Consider the following 14691-nt stretch of genomic DNA (forward strand, 5'->3'; position numbering starts at 1 on the left):
TGAGATGTGCTAGAGGAAGACCTAGGTGTAGCCAGATATTTTGCAAGCTGTCCTGGCTCATTTGTGTATAGCAGTAAGTGAAAACCAGGGGACTATAAGGACAGAGAATTACAATTCCAAGGCAACCACAAGCTAGCAAAGTCCAAAAGGGGGCAGAACTCAGCCCTCTTCATGCCCACTAGATCTGATAGATGTGCCCATTTTATTAAAGATATTTTCACCCTGCTAAGGGAATTCTTTGCAGCTGCAGCTACAACTGCAATCCTGCCAGTATTGATTTTCAAGCAGCAAAAGGACCCAGAATAAAATAATGAAATAGCTGCTAAACTTAGTTTCTTGTCTGTTATATTGCTGGGGCAAACTGCTATGAAGCCAAAAAAGAAAATATCCTACAGGTCTTGGGTAACAAAATTTCCATGCATTCAGTGCTCAGAACAAGCAAGAAATTTATAACCAACATAGGGTGTGACCCAAGACATTGCAAGTTGTGAATTCTCTTTCTACCTTGTCCTGTCAAAGGTTTCCATTAATATTTCTATAAAATCCCAACTGTATAGATTTAGCACTCAAAAACTCGCTTTTAGCCATCACTTCTCCAAAGAGGCACCAGAGAAGCTGCAGTGGTGGGATGACCCGCACAAAGAGCTCTTCCAGCACATCTTAAAGGCACGTAAGATACTTTCACACGGGACAGACAAACCGTGAAGGGCAGTCTCTTCTGTTGCATGCGATGGGTTGCAGAGATGGCTTGGGTGTCTCTCCACAGTGGGATGCGTTGACTTCAGCCCCATCCAGTAAGCACCTCAGCTGGGGCAGCTGCAGCCCTCTGTGGCCGCAGGAAGCCGAACAAGCTGTCAGTTTGTCCGCCGACCACCGGTACTCTGCCAGGAAGTGTGGGAGAGGCATGTTAACACTGAAAAACTGACAGCAGGGGTTCAATTAGAAAGGAGAGAGTTGATGATGTTCTCCAGGATGAAATACATGGATTCAATGAAAAGGAGATATCTACCCTTGCAAGGCATCTGACTTAAACCCCTGACTGCCTTTGGTGCAACAAACCCAGTATTTTTGTGCTTATAAGCAACAAGCATAGAAAGCTAATAACATGGCATAGCAGTTAAGTGAAGCCAGATGCCAGTGAGCATCTAAATTTTTAAAGGTGTGTTATTTAATGAAGATATGGTTAGCTGCAGTACCCAGCAGTATCTATGACACTATGATCTTGAAACACTGTGTCTCTTAAACAGATAGTTTACACAGATCATTTATCCTGAAAATAAATGTGAAAATTCAACACACTCAAAATTTTATATCAAAATTGAAGGAAAAGTTAAATTCTTCACCTCTCCATCACTGACAATTGAAGCAATGAAGGCTGCATATTCTGTTTGAACCCAGCTGCACCACAGTGTTTTTTCATTGCTTTATTGCCTTTGTCTTACTTCTAGGAGATCTCTAACACTAACAGTTCCAGAACTTTTACAAGTGAAGGGTTTTTCAATGAAGAAGAGACTGTGAGACACTCACTTTTTTGTATTAATAGAGGGGCTTTTGTTTTAAGGGGTATAAACTCTGCCACATCTGTCTTGAATTTATGGACAAGAAAATTGTTGAGGCTCAACATAAGCAGAGCTTGAATCAGGAAGGTGTGTTTCGTGCTCAGAAAGGCAGAAATATCTGGTGTCATTTTGGTAAAGTACAAGCTAAGACACTGTAAGGTACTCAGGAGCCCTGCAAATCTATATCCATGGCAAGAAATTGTTAAGACATCTTTTTTTCTGATATGCATGGTGATGGTTTCAAAGGGGAGAAATTCAGGATGAAGAAGGCAGTGCAGGGAAGTCCATGGCCAGAGCTTTCCAGGATGAAATGGCTGAAACTAAAGAGTTACCTTGTATAGTCAAAGTCATTACTTGAGTGAGTGAGCCAGCTTCATTCTGAGCAAGGCAGCTGAATTCACCATCAGTGAAATCACTGACATTGAGTAGCTGAAGAATTCGTCCTGCTGCCAGGAGTTGATGTTGCTGACTGAGAGGTTCACCAGAGTAAAGCCAGGTGATGTTTGGGGTTGGATACCCATTGACAGCACAACCTAAAAAACACATACATGAGAAAAACCTGCTGATTACTAAACCAGGTACATGCTTTGAAATGGTCAAAATGAGGGGAAGTAGATTCCATCCCATTTTCTCCTTATTTTCTCATAATGATGAAAAGTAATTCTGTAATAAGGAATAACTTTTCATCACAGAACAAAATCCAAAAGCCAGATAGTCTGCAAATTGGAAAATCTCTGATTAGTTTGTAATTATTTATATTAGACCTTCTAAGGTTTCAACTATTTTTGATCATCCTCATTTTGGTATTGAAGAAGGTGGGATGGGTGGGTTATAAACCTGGCATAAACTCAAGGACCTTCTTGAACATGCACTAAAAATGCAACTTGGTCTCCAAATTTCCTACATAAGCCACAGAACCACCTTCCTCTTTCTCTTTATTTTAGAAAAAAAATAATGCTATTTATTGTTTGTGTTATATTAAAATTAAGAATTTTTTTTACACAAAAAAAATCTGTTGAAAGACGAAAAAGATAAAATTGAGCCTTTACAGGTTTGGTTGGATTGTGGTTTGTTTGCTTGTTTTTGGGTTGGTTTTTTTTCGGCCACACCAAAACCAGCAACTAAAAATATCCTGATGTTCTAAAGGATTGTGTGAGGTCTATGGATCACCAGCACAGATGATGAGATTTAAATTCTCAGTCAGTTCTTTGCCTGTTGACCTGAAGGAAGACCCTTTTTACTGTGGTTCTCATATCACCTGAATACATTGCCAGTTTCATGATGAATTCCAGGAAATTTTTAAATTGGGAAAGACAGCTAAGTTGTCTTGCCTATTTCCTGGGGAAAAAATTAAGAACCAGGTGATTTCTGTAGTGTAACCTATCCCCACCAATTGCAGGGGTGGAGAGGCAGAAATGCTGTATGTGAGGGATGGCATATATCACTAGGACTGCTTCTGGTTTAGGCTTGTCATGCACTGCTATAAATGTCACTGAGACATGGAAGGTCTCTAAGTTTCTGCAAATGTAATCTATTCTGATGGTTAGTTTGTTATACTGAAGCTTTATATTGTTTTGTTTGCATTAATACGTATGTGCATGAATGACTATATTGTATACAAAATCGCTTCTGGAAGAACTGTCCTCTATAAACAAACATAACATATACATCAGCTTCTCGAGAGGAAGAATAAATGGACACTCCAGGTCAAATTCAGCTCCTCATTAAACCTTTGCAAGTTTTTGAATGACTGTAGCTGCAGAAACGCTCTGGGCTAACATGCTAAGACTAGGAGAACAAAATACAAAGCATGCACCACTTTTGCACTTTCAGACCTGATAAAAACAAGTGTAAAGACTGTTGATTTTAGGATTCCTTTTCTTTTTTGCAGCCTGATAGTGTATAGAAAACAATGGTAAAAATGTCAAGTGAATTTTGCAAGTACTAAATACATTTACAAATGTAAATTAAAAAAAAATCACTGTCTTTAAAATAGGTGTCTATTCTTAAAATATAGATTGTTTTCATGTCTTCATATTTGTCTAACAAATAAATCTCTAATTTACTGTTAACAGGATGATTAGCCCCAGTTAATGTTTGTAATATTTATTAAAGATGGAATTTGAGTGAAGACTTCAGGCCAAGATCAGGTAGTTTCTTTGATTTTGTATTTCTGTACCATTTTACTGAACTCTAACAGAAAATAGTTGTGGACCATAATAAAAGGTATTAAAGCAATAAATATAATGCTCCTACAGGTCTTGAAACATGACAGTATTTCCACTCTAAACTCTACATTCAAGGAAATAAAGTATACTTTCAAAATAGAAATCAGATTAAGGATGAAATGAGGAACAAAATGCTTTGAACAAACTGTGGCAAAGCCACATATCAGTCAGAGTAATACAAGTTTGGTGCTGAACTAGTATGTTGTGGCTGACACTGTGCTACTGTGTCCACACTGTGTAGGTGATTACTGGTAGTGAGAATCAGTTCCCCAGTTTCTGGTCAGGGCTTATTTTCTCCTTAGCTGACTGAAATGAGAAATGCACGTTAAATGGAATAGAACTAAAATTCAATTCCATTCTGTATCTAACATAAGGATGAAACATTGACAGGATGCATTCAGCTTTTAAACCAAAGGAATTAGGTAAGATCATGTCTGAAAGTTACATGTATGTAATGCCTGTTTTGCTGAAGAGGCAAAACTAATAGACATGTCTTTGTAGTTTCTCTTATGGGGAAAGAACTTTCAATATACTATAAAGTGACAGACACTTAACTGTTTGCTATTATGAAAATTGTTTCTCATTGCTTTCAAACACTGAATGAAATAACATTTATAAAAAGCAATGAAATCTGAAAAAAAACCGAAAAGAAATAATTAATATGTGTATAAATACAACTTTTACTTAAAAAAATATTAAGGCAATGCAAATAACATGAATTTATGTTACAAAAGGAAAACCATATATTTAGAAATTCTTGAAATAAGCCAATTGAGTTGGTAACAGTAGCACTTAAAAAAAAGAAGTAATTTTAAATAACTATTTATGGCTGCAAAGGTGCGGTTGCAATATACTACGCTAAACATCTGACATGGTTTTTAACAGTTCTCAAAACACCTCAATTGGTTACCCAATGCCACACATGTTGTCCTTATTAGATATCAGTTACATAGCATTGCAAACATACATGGTATTCAACAAAAATTGAGTCAGGCTCATTCCCAGCCGCACACTGGCTGTAAAAATGTTCCCAAATACACAGACACATGGTGGGCCCATTAAAAAGCAAGGGAATTTTCAAGTTCCGGTAGTTAATACTCTTTCCTAAAACTTAGTCTGTCAACAGAAATCCTACACACTGAGAATCATGTATTAATAAGGACTGTTCTGAATACAATCTGCAATGGCAAATCAAAAATCAAAGCCTACAGTAATGGATTCAGCATACTCAAATGACCACCTAAGCTAACTTTGACAGGCTTATTAAGTTCATGACAAAAAAAAAAAAAGTAGTTAAACTGTAAACTTCTACCCCACCACTGCCATAGCTCCAGGTCTATGTATCACCAGGTTAACTGTCCATTTGTGGGAAAAAAATAGCAGTCAGATGAGACTCATGGAACAAACACTGGACAGCAGTACAGCACAAGGAGTACAATAAAAGGCACAGCAAGAACTGACAATTACCAACATAATGCAATTACCAACATAATGCGATTACCAAGTTGCAAATGCCAGTGCTGCTGTAGAACTTTTCTATATTTCATTACCCAATATAAACTTGCTACATTTTGAAACAGCATCTCAGATGGCACTTGGAAAATAAAAAATGCAGAGCAGAGGAGGTAGAGGGCAGACAGGTTTGGGAAAGGCCAAATGATGATGCTTGCTCCAGAGAGGTTGTAACTTCTGTCCTTCTGAGACATGTGAGGACTGTCATAGAGGAAGAGGTTGCTTCAAAACTTGTAATCAAGAAGTCCTTGAGTCAACATGTCAGAAATCCCATAGTGTTACAAACTCACTTAACACTTAATCTAGAATAAATCTCAAGTTTTGCAGAATCTAAAATGCCTGTTATATGAAGGAAGCTGGCAGAATGAAATGTCCCCATATTAGGATACCTTCAGCAAGTCTGATACTACCATTTACCAACAATGATTGGTCTCAGTGGAACTCCTCATAAGTTTCATTAGAAAAAAAATCTAGGTCAGTAATTCAGATAAAGATTAGAGACAAAAGTTCAAAGGCTGCAAGTCTTTTCAACAAACTCAAAATTCAGCAGATGTTTCCCCAAAGGTCAGTGATATTATTTTATATGAAAGCATATTTGATCACTACTATAGATCAGTGGTTGTCAGATTAGATAATTCATGGCACAAAATAACAGGCAGGAATTAACTCAAAGCAGCAGATTGCCTAGAGAACATCACTCATTTGACCCTGTGTTCAGAGCTTAGCAGTGGCTGGACTAGTGTCTGATTGTCTGAAAAAGAAACACTGTTTTAGAGTAGTCAAAATGTTCAACCATTCAGAGGTATCATAATGTAATTTTTAACCCAAAATGTACACAGTGTGTATATGCAAAAGAAAAGCCACACATTTCAATGCAATGCTACAGTGTAGTCTGACACAGTCTGCTGTGCTCTGATGTGGAAGGAAGTTGCTGCGACACTTTATGAACTTTATGCAATATTTAGGATGCAATCAATGTGATAGTATGTGATCAGGCAATTAAATGCAAAGATAAGGCATAATCTTGATCTTAATTTTAATTCTAGTCTTTACAGAAAGGTCATGTACCTGCCTGGGACTTGTCACACATATAGTGACAAGGCAGATTTTTACCAAGACAAAAATTTAAAGGAACAGATAACACAATTAAAAGGACAGGCTATCCCACAAATATAGCTGGTACTTCATCCCGATGACACTAGACAAAATGTTAATATCAAATAAAGTTGCTAAAAATATTCTTTAGCATTAGAAGTTCTTTTCAAACATGATGGCCAATTTATTACAGAGAATGAGGAGGAAAAAATGATATGCAAAATAACTTCTCAGATAGTCATTATTTTATCTGAACCCTAATGCACAGCTTCTGCAGTTGTCTTTTTCCTTAAGGTGAGCACAGATGCCAGTTTAGCTGTAATTACAAATTTTCTTTTTGCTGGCTTTGTACAGATTGCAAATTATTTTGCATTTCTGCTTCAAATTTTAATACAGCAATAATTCCCAAATATATGAAAATTAAAAACAGGCTCATGGTAGAAATGGGAAGAACAAAGAATTACAAGAAAACATACTTTCAAGAAATACCCTCGCTCTTGAGTATATCACCAAACATTCTAAGAAATTTGTATTGATGAGATCAGTTGTGTTCATTGGGATCATTTATTACTTTTCACACTGAGTTTTGAACAAGTGTTAGTCCTATGAGAGCCAGATGTAATGGCACAGTACTTAGCAAGCAATTCCAGCATTAACTTCTCTGGCTCTGCTTGAAAGAGTTTAATCCTGACATTAGTCTATCTGATCTGGTTCTTCTCCTAAAGTAGTCAGCTGCACATTTGGCTCACTATAATGCACCTAAGAACATGCAAAAACCTCTAGGTTAATTTTGCTGTCTGTCGTGACATCTTGATAACCATTAAACCTCCTGGCTAGTACTAGTCAGGGGTTTGAAGAGATCCCCTCCGAAATAATAAAAAAAACTGACCCCCAGCCTGAAATCTGGGCTTTGGCTCCAAGGCAGTTGGACCTTTTAAATAAGTAATTTATTCATACTCAAAAGGCCATTGCAAGCAAGGTGACTATTTTTTTTTTATTCTTTCTTTATGCTTTCTGGGTGATCTTCTGGGAATCTAAGCAATTCTACTAGAAAATGAGTGGGATATGCTACTGCCAGAAAAAGAAAAATGAGAAATACAGTAAATTTGGTACAGAGAAATCCTTTGTATTTTTTAAGTAAAAAAGTTCTTGTTATCACTTTATCTTAAAAAAAGCTGCATTTCGAATATTGATATTTGCAGAACAAAGCTTTGTTGTGCAACTGGTCATCTACTGAAGCAGTAGTGAAATTACAGCAAAGCTGCTTTAATTCTGTGGTCATTTTGAATAATGTATGAAACCAGAAAAAAATTTGCTTTTTAGGACTATGTTTGCAGTGCTGACAGTAAAATCATGTTCTAATTGGTGAAGTGAGAAAATATGGAAGTAATCAAGGAGAACACTATAAATATGGTGCAGCAATATTTCCTTTTTTTTTTTTTATACAATTGACTGTAATTTTCTGGTTATAGAAAAATACACTTTGTGATCTAACATCACAGTAATTTCAATATCCCTTACAAGTAAGGAGGGATGGGAACCAGACTTCAAGTAATTGTGTCGGCTTTTCCCCATTTATTCATATGGTCAGATTCTGTAAAATAACATTTTCCTTCTGCCCTCTGTACTTCAGTCTGAAATTTTACAGGAATTCTACATGTTCATATTCTTAGAAGCATTCGTTTCTGAAACTTCTAATATTCCTTCAAAAATTCTTATTAAATGTAACTAATGTATAGATGTCAAAGTCATTAAATCTTCATCTTTCACTGTGCAACACAATTACAACACGTTCAGTATTCATCAGTGATGAAACAAGAACATATTTTAGAATCATATTTTATATCTTTTGCCAAGTCTGATGATTATTGCTCTCCAATAATAATACAATATATATGAGAAGTTGTAGTGAATCTCCATGAGGATTTGTAAGATCCTCAGTTTCCCAGTGAATTATATTCAAATACAGGAAATAACAAGCTTGAACCCAAATGAAAACAAATATTCTTGACAGGCCCAAAGCCTTTTCTGCAGAAGTGTTAGATGTCAGGAACACTGGATGCTACCACCTTGGTTTCTGCCAATATTAACATTTACAAAACTGAAGACTCATGGAAATGTGTCTAAGGATTTGTGTAAAAAGATTAATTGATACTTGTAGCATTGATAAACTACTGAAAATACAGGAATGTAGGATATTCCTTTAATTCCAAAAGATAACACCAAGAAGTAATCAGAATTGACAAAGATCAAATGATCATGAATATTTTTAACATCCAAAAATTCTTATCAGGTGACAAACAAAACACTTTTTCTGTGGTGAAAAGAGTGGTGTTCCTTATAATGTTTTCATCACCAACATTCAGGAAAACTATAATCAAAATTTAAAAAGTCCCAAAAATATTTTGAGAAAACTTTCCAGAAAAACATAGAACTTTCCACAGAAACATAAATTTGTGTCACTTCAGAAATCAACTGTGTTTTATCTTATGTACAGTGTAAAGTTTTTTGTGTGTCTGCCATGAACCAAGAACATCAGAAAGTGTATGACAGTCTGTGGCTCATCTCTGATTGTAAATTTGCACTACTGTAAAACCCAGAAATATTTCCAAGCTCATGGGTGTTCTAGCTGTACTTGGGAGATAGTCCTGTCCTTCAGGTGTGTGATCTGCAGATAACACACAAGCGACTACTACACAACGTGACAATGAAGTGAGGACTGGGGAAGACTGCAGTACTCTGCACATGTTTTCAATATTTGTGAAGGAGCAGGGTAAGCATCTATCTGTGCAAGTCACCATCTACATCATGCTCTTCAACTGGATGATGAGTTGGACCTAGAAAGCTGGCTGGAATTTTAAATTTTAGAAGCAAAAGAAGTATATACGATAAAAATATTGCTGACTGTGTTGGGCAAGGCATCGGAAACAGATAGTTTCCTCTGCTTTTATTGTGAAGGCACATAAATGACTTCTCAATGACCCTTGTAACGAGAAGGAAAACATCCAAACCAGGTATTTCTGTTATGACACTGATCTTTATCTTCTGCAGCTCCCCTGAAATATAAGTAGAAGAAACCCCTAGCAGATGATTCCAGACAGCAAGTTAATAATTTTAGATGGTTGAAATGATGGTGGAAGCATTGCACAAATCCACTTTATAAAATACAGTGTATAGCATGTATAATAATTTGGAAGATCTGTTAATCTCCTTGCAGCTCAATTTGTCAATTTTTAAATATTTAATACAGATATTAATTTCTAAACAAGTCCTCACCTGCAGCTTTAGACTTCCATTGCTGTATTAAATTTTCAATTGCATTTTTAATCATCCCACAAGGCATGAAACCAGTGTTTAACGAAGTTTTGACTCCTGCTTTTCTTAAACCCTGGCAAACCCATGCATGACTTTATCCAGGTTTCTAACATAATTTTTCACCTTTGTTTTCTTTAACTCCTGTAAAATAAAATGTTTACCCTGAGCTTACTTATCACTCCTCCACATTTCACTCTGTTTCTTTGCATGTATTCTGTTTTCTTTCACTACTCAACAATTACTCATATGCCTAGATTTCAAAATGTGTGTCTAATTGAAGACCTTTTGAGTCCCAGGAGATACCAGTGCCTAACAGTAGCACAGACAAGGGATCTCACTCATAGCAATTTATATACTCAAAGTTCTTTTATGGGACATCCAGACAAAGTAGAGCCAACATAATAAATTATGAAAGACTCAGCAGGATTGAAGTTCACTGGGTGGGTAGTAGAACAGAAAGAACCAATGGACAATTTTCTAATTGACTGGCTACTCCATTCCATGATGAGTTTTTGCTAGGAAAAAAAATATCTCAGAAGATTTCTCTAGGTTTGAATAATAACAAGGCTCAAATTCAAACCAGTAAAACTCCAGTGAAGTTGAGGGAACTGCCTCAAGAATTGAACTGGTTTGCTATTTTGCAATTACAATCCATGGAATTTCCTGGCCCATGAAGTGAGCAGCAGAGTACAGAGCGACACCACCAAATGAAATTGATCAGGACGTGGTTGCATACAGCCAGTGCAGAAAGCTCTTTGTCATTCAATTACTTCTTTTAAACAATAAAAACTGCCTGAAAGTCCTAAAGTCTTCTTTTTGGAAATCTGAGAGGGAATGGATGAAAGAGGAGTATGACCCAGTCTTAAATAGTGAGCACAATAAAACCATACTCAAAATGATTTATTCAATGCCAATAAATACCTATGATATTTTCCCCACTGAGGACTATTTCAATGCAGTTTTTGTGCAAGCAGAAATATAATCCAGAGCTCCAGGCTAAAAGCCATTGCAAAGGTATTCAGATGTATGCAGATACTTGGAAGAGTAAACCACACAAAACTAAAAACATAAATAGAATGTCTCCATTGTGAAAGTAAAATCTTAAAATTGCTATTAAATGGGAGGAAAGAGTGCTTTGGAAGGTGCAGAGATGTATTAACACTCACATCACATCACATCTGCAGAACCCTTGCTAAAAGTTTCAGAACCCTACCCCTAAAAAGAGAAAAGATAGTTCTGAGATTGTACGGCTTGACAAGTTTTCATGGTATGCAGTAATATGTTCATTAGGGAAGCTGTTTGCCTATCTGAGCCTGACAATTAATAGAGTTTCAAAGAAGACTGTGAAATGAAATAATAAAATAAATATACCCTAAAATTTAGAAAAAATTAGAATCTCCTTGTAAACACATCACACCCACGGATCTGAAAGGAGTTTACCGTTTACAAGAACTTGCTGTGTAAAGAGGATAAAACTATATGGAAGGCAGAAAAGGATGAAAAGAAGAAAAACATTCATTCGGGATGAATGATTCTTTATATGGCTTAATGCAAACACTGATTGTGTGAAATAAGAAAGAAAAATAAAATGAACAGATTAAAACAGAGAGCTTGCAAGATCAGAACATGTAGAGGGGGATAGGCAAAACTATGGGAAAGGCTCCAAAGGAGGATATACAAAATGAGTAGCAGACATATGGCAAGGCAACTACCCAAATGTAGAAGAAAAATTAAAACAGAACCACCAATGTCTCTTCTTTTAGATCAAGCACACACTGGTCTGCCACATCTTTGTTTTGAATAATTGCCAGCCCCCCAGCCCCCCAGGGCAGGAACCACTTCTTACAGGGTTCTTTATATATATAAAGAGTAGCATTATGAAGCCCTTATTCTGCATGCAGCTTTGGACAAATTAAAATACTTTAAAAATTAATTTCTGAGGTCTAAATAGTATTTGGCAGTGATTTTGACTCACAACGAACCATTGGTTTGATGTCTTTTGTCTCAGTGCCCATGTCTGGATAACCAAATCCTTAATGTAAAGGTTAATCACATGCATAGCTATGAGATAAACTCTAAAGACATTAAAATCTAAAAATCTTAAAGCAGTTGACTTACCTATGAGAGCAGAGCTCCCTGGACTGACAGTCAGTTTTGTTCCTGAAGGAGAAGTCAACACCGAATGGGTGCTGGGTCCAGCACTGCTAAACACTGCTGTCAAGTCTTCTAGGTAAGGAAGGGGTCGTGGAGGCTCTGGTAACAGATTGGGAGAATGAGCAGCACTAAAGCAGAAAATGTCTTGGGATATAGACCTCACTCCTCTTCTCCCTCTACCCCATCTGCTCCCTCTCCCCAGATATTGCTGCAGTTTTCACTGTGCTGCAACATTGCCATTTCACAGGGACAGATTAAGCAGTTTAGGATAACTATTGAAACTTTGCCTCATGTTAGGTAAGGTGCTGGAGAAATTATTAAAATAACATCTGTATCAATGTGACCACAAAATTGAATAAATAATCTCTGAAGATTACCACAACATTCTGGCTGTCCCTGTTCATATGTGACAGAGTTTTATACGATCAGGAGATACAGCAGCTTGGAAGAAAAACCAAATTTATACAGCATAGAAACCAAATCAAATGTTCATGACAATTAGTGAAAAACTTTTGGTGTCTGCTACAACCTGGATCAAGCCCTAATTAAATATGGTTATAAGGCTGCCAGATCCTGTGGTATACTTAGGCAGAACTCCAAAGGACTAAGAGTTCAGAGCTCAAGAGGATGAGTCTATGCTGAGAACTGCAGGAATTAGATGTTTACTAATCACAATGCTATTTTAAAAATTGAGGTAATGCCTAGCATTCCCAATTCTGCTTGTCATAAAAATGATGTGATATTTGATAGAAATGAATACTGGATTCATCCCCTCTCAATTAGATCATGGCACACATTACGCAAGTTTTCTACTGCTGATAGCATTCAGCACCAGTAGTATAGATCAAGGATGCAGATACAGATCAAGAACTGTTCTGTTCCATCAAGGAGCTAAAAATGTAATTTGCTTACAAACATAAGCAGCTTGCATAACTCACAGTAACTTACCATCTTTAAAAGCTAAGCCAACTATAATGATCAGAAAAGGATTTAGAGATCATCTGGAAGTCTAATTACAGGCTGAAACTCAGCCTATAAATAATGAATGATTAAATAAATGATTTTTTCCCAAGTTATCTTTTTAAACTGAGATTTAGAGTCAGTCTGCATTAATAGGAGAAATGTTTGAACCTTTATTTTACTAGTGTCTGTGAAAATCTCACTGTTATACATCCTCTAGAAGCTCACTAGTTATGAAAGATCTAATGCCCCAGTTGTGGGGAATAGGTTTCAAAATTTGAGACTTCACCACCAAATGCACTACTAAAGTACTTAAAAAAATCTGTCTGGATCATTCATCTGCCAGGCATGCAGAAATTATAGATGAGTTACTAGGAAAGGAAACGCCTTTCCCACAATTCCAGTTCCCATCAGGTACCACTTCCACTCACATTTCACAGCTGCCACTATCTTTTAAATCACTCAGATGGGCTTTCTGTCTGGTGTTTAAAAACACAGGGGAAAGTAAAATTCACCATTCACAGAACTTGAGATGTACTTGAGATGTACTTTTTAGAAGTGCACTGGTTTTATGCACCTTTGTGAAGTGGATCAGTATCACACAGCTTTGAATGGAAAAACTGCTCAGTGGAGACAGAGCACTTCACAGGGAAAAAGTGCCATCACTCTCATTTTAAGATAGTCACTTTAAGATGTGTTAAGGTTAATAAATGCTTTTCTTACCTAGCAAGTCTGAAAGAGACAAACTGAGTAACTTGGGACTGGGAGGTACAATCCCTGTTCTTAGACATTTTCTCCTTATCCACTTTCCTTTTACCACCACCTTGCTTCAGCTGATGCTGCCCAGAGTACAAATGGAGATTAATGCTTTTCTTAGAACAGGGCTGCCTGCATGCCATTTCCTCTTTCCAAAAGGACCGATTAGCTCTGCCATCTGGATGTGCCAGTAGCCATATTCATCTTGTTGCTAGTCTAAAATACCAAAATACCCTGGACTTACCAAGAACCAACAGCTGGGAGCTTTCAGTTACTTCCCCATGAAGATTGGATGCCTTGCAGGTGTATAACCCCTGATCTGATAGAGAAACATTTGCTATTAACAGCAAACCATTATGCAGATGGTGAGTAGAGGATAGCTTGATGTTGTTCTTAAACCAAGTAACTTTTGCTTCAGGAACACCTGGAAAAACATTGGTAAAGTGTAACTAACACAAGTAAGTATTACAAAGCAAAACATTCTTGTAAGGTAAATAGTGGAAGAAGAGATGAGAAGTACTGAGTGAAGGCTAAAGAAAAAGGGGAAGGGACAAGGAAAATTTAATATAGCCACAGTCCTTTAGAGCAGTCAGTCAAATAAAGCAACTAAATAAATACAGAGACAGACACAATTAGTATGCTTCTTGCAGGCAGCTACTCAGATAGTCCTAGTCTAGAAAGGCAGACTCCTCTGCATTTCACTAGCAGCAGAAGAAACGGGCTAAAAGTGAGATCTCCATAATGTTGAGGTATTGCTATTGAGTCTAAGAAAGATGCACTGTGCCTACAAAATGTACACCAATGCTACAAAAACATTTTTCTAATTGTATTCTACAAGAATGTGCTTCCCCTGTCTTCAATGTTTCCACACTAACAGGAGATTTGCAGGTACAGCTCTTTCTACAGTTTGCTTTGGGGAAGATGATCAGTGTGTGTCAATGAGCAGCCTCAAGATGGGAGCAGGAGGCAGCCAGCACAGGCATGAGCAAACACATGTCACATCTCTGCTGCGAGGAGTAGCAAGAGCATCTCAATCAGCTTTGCTGGGTAACGGCGGGTGCCAGCGGACAGAGGGCCGAGTGCTTCCCTTGCTGAAGTATCACAGAGACTCA

At 37.1% G+C, this 14691-nt stretch overlaps 1 protein-coding gene across 5 annotated transcripts in view; it reads right to left on the reverse strand.

Moving 5' to 3' along the window:
* The window catches only part of ADAMTSL1 (ADAMTS like 1), a 389105-nt gene that overhangs the window by 10721 nt on the left and 363693 nt on the right, over nt 1–14691 (reverse strand). For all 5 annotated transcript variants that reach the window (XM_085567914.1, XM_085567913.1, XM_085567916.1 and 2 more), the window contains 4 exons: nt 13824–14003; nt 11828–11962; nt 1892–2092; nt 701–881 (listed from right to left, as the gene is read on the reverse strand). In XM_085567914.1, the coding sequence (XP_085424040.1) occupies nt 701–881; nt 1892–2092; nt 11828–11962; nt 13824–14003 (697 nt within the window). The remainder of the gene's footprint in view (nt 1–700; nt 882–1891; nt 2093–11827; nt 11963–13823; nt 14004–14691) is intronic.

This window comes from Lonchura striata, chromosome Z (genome assembly GCF_050655825.1).
Source record: "Lonchura striata isolate lonStrDom1 chromosome Z, ASM5065582v1, whole genome shotgun sequence".
Lineage (NCBI taxonomy): Eukaryota > Metazoa > Chordata > Aves > Passeriformes > Estrildidae > Lonchura > Lonchura striata.